The 11,029-nt window shown below is 35.2% G+C and overlaps 1 protein-coding gene across 1 annotated transcript; it reads left to right on the plus strand.

Moving 5' to 3' along the window:
* The first annotated feature begins 432 nt into the window (after positions 1–432).
* On the plus strand, positions 433–1,389 carry LOC124095353 (olfactory receptor 2J3-like). Its single transcript, XM_046448471.1, has one exon. It carries the CDS (start codon positions 433–435, stop codon positions 1,387–1,389), a length of 957 nt encoding a protein of 318 aa, XP_046304427.1.
* The last annotated feature ends 9,640 nt before the right edge of the window (positions 1,390–11,029 follow it).

Raw genomic sequence — 11,029 nt, forward strand, 5'->3', positions numbered from 1 at the left:
GATGTTGACTTTTATCACATGGTTATGGAGGTGTCCACCATGTTCTGCAATGGCAAAATTCATTGTCTTTCACTTTGTAATTATCAAGTAATTGGTAGAGAGATGTTTCAGGTTATGTAAATAACATGCTTCTCATCAAATTATTATTTACCAATTTTGTATCCACTTATGTATTCCTAAAAGGATCACACATTTGTATTTATTAATTTAGATTCTAGCTCAGTGTACATCATTGATGTATTTTGCTATATTTATATCAGTATGAACTTGAGAATTTTTATGTTGTTAATTGTAATATTCTCTTAATATTCTAATTGTCCTAGAATCTCACAGTGGCAGGCTTTTAAAAATTTTTAAAAATTTATCACATTTCCATATTGTTTTTTGAGCTTATGTAATTCTTTTTCCCCTTTCAGGTAACAGAAAGCAAAAATGATGGAAAAACTCAATGCTAGTTCTGAAGGTTACTTCATTCTACTGGGGTTTTCTAAATGGCCTCAGCTGGAAGTAATTCTCTTTGTGGTTATCTTGATATTCTACTTGATGACACTGATAGGTAATTTGTTTATCATCATGCTGTCATACCTGGATTCCTGTCTCCACACTCCCATGTACTTCTTCCTCTCAAACCTCTCTTTTTTGGATCTCTGCTACACCACCAGCTCCATTCCCCAATTGCTGGTAAACCTCTGGGGCCCAGAGAAGACCATTTCTTATGCTGGTTGCATTGTTCAACTCTACTTTGTTCTTGCACTGGGAACTACAGAGTGTGTCCTATTGATGGTGATGTCCTATGACCGTTATGCAGCTGTGTGTAAACCCTTGCATTACACTGTCCTCATGCACCCTCGACTCTGCCAATCCTTAGCTTTGGCTTCTTGGGTAAGTAGTTTTATCAACTCAGCACTCCATTCCCTCTTTATCTTATGGGTGCCCCTGTGTGCACATTACCAAGTTGATCACTTTTTCTGTGAAGTTCCAGCACTCCTGAAATTGTCTTGTGTTGATACTCATATTAATGAGCTGACTCTCATGTTCACAAGCTCTATTTTTGCTCTCATACCTCTCTTCCTCATTCTAACATCTTATGGTGCCATTGCTTGGGCTGCACTGAAGATGCAGTCAATTACCAGGCTTCAGAAAGTCTTTGGTACATGTGGATCCCATCTTATGGTAGTTTCTCTGTTTTTTATTCCAGCCCTTTTCATATATCTCCAACCATCAACAGAAAATTCTCAAGAGCAAGGGAAGTTCATTGCCCTGTTTTATACTGTTGTCACTCCTAGACTCAACCCTCTCATCTACACCCTCAGAAACAAAGATGTGAGAGGGGCAGTTAGGAGACTAATGGAGAGAGAACAAAACGTGTGTGCGGCATTAACAGTGTAGTGGTGCATACAACTTTTTACCAGTGGTTCATAGGTCCATCCATCCATCCATGCATTACCTTTGTACTCACTATACCTGAAATAATGACCAAATAATCTTACAAGTTCACAGAATTCTTACTAACAGGTATAAGTAAAATGAAGCCTACCTAAATAACATTCTCTTGTAGAGAACACAGCCATGTAAATTAAGACCAATGCAGTGATAATTTCCTGCATCACAATTCTAATAAATCCAAAGTCTTTCCTTATCTGAGAATGAGGTGTGAGATTTGTCATAAATATTAATAAAATTGTAGTTTTTAATTCCTGTGGAAAGATGACATTGCATTTTAAAATTTCTATAATGTGTCTTTTAAATTTCTTTCCTCTAGGCAGAACTATATATATTTGGGTAAACACACACACACACACACACACACACACACACACACACACATACACACACATGTTATTTTAAAGACAAAGTGAAATACTTGAACTTCTATTATTTGTTGAACATTTTTTTCTTACACCTTTCCATGTCATAAGAAAATAAATTTATGAATTGTAGCAAACACATGTGTAATTATGTAGCAGAAGTAATCATCTTATATAACTGTTTGCATGGCAGTTAGAAGTATATCATATAGAAAGTGGATATAACAGATTTTCTGTTAAATGACCTGTCCATACTAGCCATCATGGCTGAATATATTTGATAAAGTATATGGGTGAAGCACCTCTGTTGCCTAAAAAGCTATATAAAGAATATGCGAGGAAATTAGAAATATAGGATACAAAAATGGCTTGAAGCTAATGAGTTTTTGAAATCATTACTTTAAAATATATTGGAAAACCATTTCTGATAAAGGTTGTTCAATCGAAAATGTTTTTTTGTTTGTTTTTAATCTTGATCTAATTTTAGCATTTGTGGTTAATAAGTACATTAGGAAGGTCAATGTATTTATTTTCCAAATAAATAGATTTTTATGGAATAATATTTTTGTACTATTATCAACCAGCTTTATCTGAAATAAGTGAACTACATAATCACCCACATAACTGTCAATCATATCAATAAGAATGGAATACTAACTGAAATAAAATAATCTAAAGTGACCACTTAGCAATGCTTGAATTTTGTCTGTAGGTTGATGGTTAGATACAAACTTTGAAGGCTTTATAAAGACTTTGCTGCAAGTATTTCAGAAACTTTATCTTACATTATAAAATAAAACTACACCCAAAACTTCCAGTCTGCTTCCTGTGTGGCTTGCAATTACATTGACTCTGTTCATTCTGTCCTTGTCCTGTCTGTGATGCTTTTATCACCCTGACAAGAATAATAGTATAGGTTAAGTTCCTTTGTCTTTAAACCTACCACCTATGAAATAAAGAAGCATAAATTGTATAAATAAAAAACTTTTGTAATAATAAGGTCTACATACAGTAAAAGTGCATATGAATACAGACTATTTGGAAATATATGAAATATGAAATATTTGCACAATCTTGCATTGTGGAAATCTTATGGTTCAGAATAACATGTGGCATTCTCATTGTCCACAATCTAAATTTTCTCCTTCAGCTTTTTAAAGGTATAAATTAAGAAAAATTGCTGTGTATGTTTTTACAATGTGATGTTTTGATGTATTCAAATATTATTAAGTTATTTTTTTAGATCCATTAACATACACATCACACCAAGTAGGTTAATATTTTTGTGTATGGTGAGAATGTTTAAGATCTACTCTCCTGCCTGGCACAGTAGAACATTCCTGTAATCCAAGTGGCTCTGGATACTGAGGTAGGAGAATCACAAGTTCAAAGCCAGCCTCAGCAATTTACTGTGGCCTGAAGCAACTTAACAAGCCTGTCTCAAAATAAAATTTAAAAAAAAATAAAGGGCTAGGAATATGACTCAGTGCCCCTGGCTTTAATTCCTGTACAAAAAAGAAGGAGGAGAGGAGGAGGAGGAGGAGGAGGAGGAGGAGAAAGAGGGGGAGGAGGAGGAGGAGGAGGAGGAGAAATGAAAAAGAAATGTAAGAAGAAAATCTAGACTCTCAGAAATTTTCAAGTATAGAATACAGTACCATTCATCTATTCCTCCTATGCTCCCCCTCCCTACCCTACTATGATTTAGCCTCCTTATATCAGAGAAAACATTTGGCATTTGTTTTTTGGGGATTGACTAACTTCACTTAGCATTATAGATGAAGTCTAGATTGGGAAGAGGGGTGGGAGGGTGCCGCAGTCCGGCTGCAGCAAAATAACAGGGGGGTGACGAACAACTTGTGTGCATTGATACAGCAGGAGTAGGAGCCGTTTATTGCAGGACAGGAGCAGTATTTATACATTCCACACAGCTTATCTAATTAGCATAAACTAGATACATCAGTCAACCAATAAGGAATCTCCACACTTAATGGCTTGTTTTTGTTACTTCTCAAACCACTCCCTCAGGCATTTTGCCAGGCACCATCCAGACTTGTTTACGAACTCTAACATTCCCCTGGTAAAATGCCAGGTGTTATTTTTGACTTGTTTACAGACTCTAACAGGAGGGAAAGGGAGGGGGCAGGGGATTAGCAAGGACAGTGGAATATGATAGACATCATTATCCAAAGTACATGTATGAAGACACAAATTGGGTGTCAAAATACTTTATATACAGAGATATGGAAAATTGGGGTATATATGTGTAATAAGAATTATAATGCATTCTGCTGTCATTTATTTTATTTTAGTTTACAAAATCAATAAAAAAAGAATACAGTAGCATTAATTCTAGACATCTTATTATGTAATACATCTCAATAGGTCTCCTGTCCGAAACTTTGTATCTTTTGAAAAAAGTTCCATTTTCTCTTTCCCTATTTTCCTCTGAATCTCCAGACCCTTTGACAACCAGTATTTTATTGTCTGCACTTTTGTAAGTTAAAATAATTTAGATTCATATATGTATTAATAAAGAATATTGTCATTGTCTGCATAGTCTATTTTACTCACTGAAACTGTAGTGTTCTACAGTTCACCTATGTTGTTGCAAGTATCAGGATTTCCTTCTTTAAAAAGTGTGTGTGTGTGTGTGTGTGTGTGTGTGTGTGAGCAATCATATGTGATTGCAGAATAATGTGGTAGATTTATTTTTAAATTTTTGAGGAAGTTTCATGGTGTTTTCCATATTGGCTCTAACAATTGTATTCCCTACCCTAGTGTATAATGTTCTCTTTTCTCCACATCCATGCCCAAAATTTCTTTTTGTCTTTTTTCATAATAGATACTATATTGGGTATGAGGTTATTATGGGTGTAGGCCTGGACTCTGCATGCACTGGAAACTGGGGATACAAGGAATAGTCTGTGTTGGAGCAGGGCTGGAATCTATTTCTTTAGGGAGTCATTTGGATCTTGGAGCCTGGGTCTGTGTATTATGAACTAGAAGGCAGGGTCTTTGAAGAATCAGCTGAGTCTTAGGACCACCAGGACAGGCCTTATTCTGGGTTTATCTTGAGGACAGATGGGTGCTGTGATGCCCAACAAAATCAAGTGCTCACCTCATTCTCCATCTCCCATTCTTTTAACTTGATTTAAACATTACACAATAGGTACATGTGTCAAAACCTCACATATTATCCATTTGGGATTTTATGTAACAATTAAAAATAAGTTTAATTTAAAAATAAAATAAACATAAAATTAGAGTTTTACCTTTTAAATGATAAATGTGAACCTTTATTATTATTTCTTATTTCTTGTTTTGGTGGCTATTTTTAAAAATCCAATAATTCATTTATCTTGAAAAAGGATATATACAAATAATACTTTTCTATGTCATATAATATAAGCTTTAGACAAACTTATAATGGGAAGTAAAATGTTGGACAATTCTGAAGGATAGTTTTGCTGTATCTTGGTTTCTCCTACATCCTTTCAGGGTTTGTTATATCTTGTTCCAAACCCTCTTGGTTTTTGAGGCCTGAGTAGAGAAACCAGTCAAAATTTGAATTGACTTACCTCTATATGTCACCTGTCATTTTTTTTCTTATGACATTTAAAATTCTATCATTTTTTTCTGTATATTTATTATTTTTATTATAATGTGACTTGGAGAAGGTATTTTTTGATCTTGCCTATTGAGGCTTTAAGTAACTCTTGTATTGGGATTTCTGTCTTTTTCCTAAGATCTGGAAAACTTTCTGATATTATTTCATTTAAAAAATTGTTATTTTTTTTAGTTTGTATTTTATATTTTTCTTCTACCCCAATGATTCTTAAATTTGGTCTATGATGTTATCCCAGATTTTAAAAACATTCTGCTCATGGTTTCTCAACATGTTTTCTTTATTTTTTGGTTTGTTTTCAAGATTGTACAGTTTGTCCTTAAGGCCTGAGAATCTATCTTCAAAGTGGTCTAATCTATTGTGATGCTTTCCATTGAATTTTTATTTAGATTTATCAAGTATTTAATTCACAGGATTTCTATTTGGTTCTTTTTCAGAGTCTTTATCTCTTTATTTAAATTATATTTCTTTTCCTATATTTTCTAAGTTCATTTCTTCTCATTGAACTATGAAATTTCTGAATTCTTTCTCTGATGTTTTCTCTCTTTTTTTTTAAATTAAGGCATTTTCTTTTTTAGAGAGAGAGAGAGAGAGAGAGAGAGAGAGAGAGAGAGAGAATTTCAATATTTATTTTTCAGTTTTTGGCGGACACAACATCTTTGTTTGTATGTGGTGCTAAGGATTGAACCCGGGCCTCACGCATGCCAGGCGAACGCACTACCGCTTGAGCCACATCCGCAGCCCTGATGTTTTCTCTTTTATGGAGTCAATGGGATTGATTGTTGAAGTGTTATGTACTGTTTAGGTTAAATTTTTCCCTTGCTATTTTATAGTGCATGAATAAATAATGGGACTAATATTGCTTCTTCTTTTCTTTTTAGAGATGTACACTTATACATAGTAGTTGAGTTCATCTCAACAAACTCATATCTATGCATAAAAATCAATTTTAGTTCATTATTTCCCCTTTCTCATTCCCCTTTTCCCTCTTGTCTTCCCTTTCCTCTTCCATTTTCCTTCCTCTACTATCCTTGACTTCCTTTTGCTCATCCATTAATTTGACTGGTTCTTTGTATTATCCTATCCTTCTCTTATCCTAGCTTCTGCTTATGAGAGAAATCACTTGACCTTTCTTATTTTATAAGGACTATTTAATGAGCTATTTAATGTGCTTCTCTTCATTAAGGGACCCAGGCTGGGAGAATACTCTGGTATTGATACTTTCACTCAATGTGTGATCTCTTCTATTCCCACTATCATCACCACTTTGAGAGAAAATATAAAGGTTCATTTACTACAATCACTTCAGAACAAAGCCACATACAAATCAACCTTAGGAAACTTCAAAATGTTCATAGTGTTCTTCATAGTCCTGCTAATTCACGTTTGAACTTGTAGTAATGTTCTGAAATAGGGTGAAAATTAGTTATTAAAGATAATAAAACTGCTATAATATTATATAGTGATTAAATAGAGGTGAAAAGAAAAATTTGGAAAAAAGAAAGAAAATAAAAGGTGAGGAAAATAGCAAAGCAATTTAAAAATTGTAAAAAGATGTATGGGGGAGCATTTGAAGCAAGGTCGTGTAAGAGGGGGAAAATGGATAAAAGAAGAACGTGTAAATCTGAGCTAGGGAAACAAAGATAAAATGATTCCTGCTAATATTGCAAAACATTAGAAGGTATACTAGACTAGAAGACAGAGACAAACACACATATATAGTTATTGTATATTTGACAATGGTGCAAAAAACACAGAGTGGAGAAAAGACACCCTCTTCAACAAATGGTGCTGGAAAACTAGAAATCCATATGTAGCAAAATAAAATTTAACCCCTATCTCTCAACCTGCACAAAACTCAACTCAAAATAGATAAAAACCTAGGAATTGGACCAGAAACCCCAAACCTACTAGAAAAAAAATGTAGGCCCAACACTCCAACATATTGGCTCAGGGCCTAACTTTCCTAGCAAGACATCTAAAGCACAAGAAGCAAAAAAAAAAAATAATAATAATAATAAGTAGGAAGGCATGGAATTAGAAAGTTTCTTCACAGCAAAGGAAACAATCAAGAACATGAAGACAGAGACTTCAGAATGGGGGAAAATCTTTGCCACCTGCACCTCAGAGAGGGTGTTAATATCAGGAATAGACAAAACACTCAAAAAACTCAACAACCAAAAAACAAATAACCCAATCAATAAATGGACAAAAGAACTAAACAGACACTTCTCTAAAGAAGAAATAAAAATGGTCAACATATATATGAAAAATATTCAATATTTCTAGTGATTAGAGAAATGGAAATTAAAAATACACTGAGATTTCACCTCACTCTAATCAGAAAGTCACAATAAATTTTGGGGAGGATGTGAGGGAAAAGGTATACTCATATATTCTTGATGGGATTGCAAATTAATGCAACCATTCTAGAAAGCAGTATGGAGATTACTCAAAATAACAAAAATGGAACCATCATTTGACTTAATTATACCACTCTTCAGTTTATGCCCAAAGGACTTAAAGTCAGCATACTACAGTGACAAAGCCATATTAATGTTTATAGAAGCACAATTCACAGTAGCAAAGCTTTGGAGCCAACCTAGGTGCCCTTCAAAAGATGAATGAATAAAGAAAATGTGATACATATACACAATGGAGTATATGTATCATAATACATATACAGCCATAAAGAATAATGCCATTTTCTGGTAAATGTATGGATCTCGACACTATCATGCTAAGTGAAATAAGCCAATCCCCACTCCACAAAAACATCTTCAAAAACAAATGTGAGATTTTTTCTCTGATATGTGAAAGCTAACCCACAATAAAAGAGGAAGAATAAATGAGAGAATAGAAAAGTTCAGTGGACTAGACAAAGGGAAATGAAAGGAAGGGATGGGGGATTGGAAAAGGAAAGTCAGTGAAATGAATCTGACATAACTTTTCTATTACACATATGAATATACTACAGTGAATCTCCCCATCATGTACCTCTATAATAAATTAATTTAAAAAACATAACTATGGTTAAATAGTAGAAATATCAGTAAATGGAAGGGAACTGGGGTTGTGGGGAGGGAAGTGGAAGGAGAGGTACTTGGGCCTGAATTAGAACAAAATAAATTCCATGCTTTTATAATTCTGTCAAAATGGATTTTACTGTCATGTACAACTGAAAAGAATCAATAAAATTTAAAAAAAAGAAGAAGAAATTCAATAAAATGGGTTGAGGGAACAATGTCAAATAATAGTGTAACAACTATCAAATCAAAATGAAGATATATATATATATATATACATATATATATATATACATATACATATATCTATGTGTGTGTATATATATATATATATATTTATATATATAAATATATATATATATATATATATATATATATATAATCAAAGTTGACATTAAACCTTTTGGTGCAAATCATACCGAGATGAAGAATATTCTTATTGAGTTTTCTTTGTTCAAATTTCATCAGGATTTGGAAGCATTTGAAGTTTTCTGCCAGTGTTCCACTTTGGACCACCCCTGAGGTACTGAGGAAGAGAAGTTTGTTGTTATGGACTTCTCATCAGCCAATTCTTTTTATTAGCCCAGGGGTCAGAGATTGGATGCTAAAAGGGTGCTATGCTGTGTCTGCTTGTTGTTTCAATTGCACACAGGAGCATAGGATACAAGGCTCAAGATCATGATTCCGAATGTAGTGGGTCACTGTGCACACACTCCCCTCCACAGGGCTCTCTTCAAAGTGGCATAGAGCCTAGTGACTGTCTTTAAGCACAGGACCTATGGTTGTGGGTCTTCTGTGGGTGGTCTGTGGTGCAAAAGCACCACCCCCTTGCCCAGCTGATATAGATTGCCAGAGCACCATCCCTGAAACTAGAAAAGAGATAGTCCATCTGGTTTCAAATTCCCATTGTCCAAGGCTATGAACCATGAGTGTCATTCTTTTCCACTATCTATGGCAGAGACAGCCATCCTGCCTATGTCCAAGCTTCCACTAGCTGCAGCTGTAGGTAATATGTTCCTCTACTACCAGGATAGAGACAGCTCTCTCTCAGATTTATTTCACTGACTGTCCATGCCTGGGCTCTTACATCCCATGCTGTGAATTGTGGCATCACCTCCATCTCTGCTTACATTCCTACAGAGACTGTGTAGAGCAGTGGGTTAGGCCTGAACTTCCTGGGAGTGATCATCTTTGGGGTCAGCTCCACATCTCTACTTGTCTGAGGAGGTGGTGGTGGTGGTGGGGTGGTTCTGCTTTTATTTACAGCTTTTGTTAAGAAGTAAGCATATGTGCTTTTCTTCTCCCGACTTTTGTTTTGTTGTCCCTCCCCATTTCTCCCTCGTCCATGTTTGGGGTTAAGAAAATTTATTTTTATTTTCTTCTCCAGTAACCAAAATTCAAGTCTCTGCAGGTCTCAAACTGTCAAGTATTGGGTCTTAGAGCACTGATTCTGTCACCCATTTCCCTGGTTAGTTGTTTCTTCACCACCTCTTTACTATTGTGTGGAAGGATTAGGAGTCACTGCCTAGTTCTGCTCTGACATCTTCTCTGAGGGTTTTGATCAGGCCAAATGGACAGCAAAATAGGCACGAGTTTGGGGGTTACTAGACACATTGAAACCTACTGAGCTTACCATCCATGTTATTCCAGAGGTTTTGGGATGAGGCTTATGGCAGAAGATTAAAAGAATTCTATTGAACATTTGTCACAGTTATAGAATGGAGAAGAATAATGTTATAGCTCATATAAAGTATGTGCACCACTTATGCTATACTTTCTATGGAGCCCATAACCAGAGAAGCACCATTCAAGATTGTGCAACTAATGAAAACAAGATGATTTAAAAAATCCCCAGAAGAGGAAATTGCCATTTGACTACATCACACATTAAAGCATGGAGGTAAAAGACTATGTAGACAGGGTGACACATGCGACTGCCCATAAAAATTCCTGATGAAATGCATTCCAGAACTGTTTTGCCTATTGTCAGCACTACTGAAACTGGAGTTTTGAGATGGTACCTGACTGACTCACTGCTTCTGCGGGAAGGTAGGGGTCTGTATAAGCTACAGGCCTCATCAGCTGAGAGGTGTTGCAGCTCTTAATGGGCATTCCCATTCTCGGCTGAGAAGGTTGCAGCAGATGGCAGCAGCTCACTGTCAAGTTCTTCTTTCAGAGTTCTTGTCTCATAAATTTGAAGAATGAAATCCATAAACCAGAATGAATGAGTGTAAGAGTGAGATATATTGAAGAGTAGAAACAGGAACTGCACTCTTGAAGTGCAAGAGGGCACCTCAGATCTTCTCCTGTGGAGTCTGCTAGACTAGAAGTTTATTTAGCACTTGAGTCACTGCTATTCTTCCAAATTTATGCTAATTAGGGTTTGGAAAGCTATTGGTTAGCCCCAATCTCATTCAGGTCTGCCTTACTTCCATTTTCTTTTTTTAAAATTGCTTTTATTTTTAAAATACATGACAGCAGAATGCATCACAATTCTTTTTACACAAATAGAACACAATTTTTCATATCTCTATTTGTATATAAAGTATGTTTACACCAATTCATGTCTT

The sequence above is a fragment of the Marmota monax genome, unplaced genomic scaffold, assembly GCF_021218885.2.
Source record: "Marmota monax isolate L192 unplaced genomic scaffold, Marmota_monax_Labrador192_F-V1.1 WCK01_AAM20220418_F8-fsc00463, whole genome shotgun sequence".
In the NCBI taxonomy this organism is placed as follows: Eukaryota; Metazoa; Chordata; class Mammalia; order Rodentia; family Sciuridae; genus Marmota; species Marmota monax.

Bases quoted from the DNA above. Each gene is read 5' to 3' on its own strand.
- LOC124095353 (XM_046448471.1), top strand. From the start codon at position 433: ATGATGGAAAAACTCAATGCTAGTTCTGAAGGTTACTTCATTCTACTG.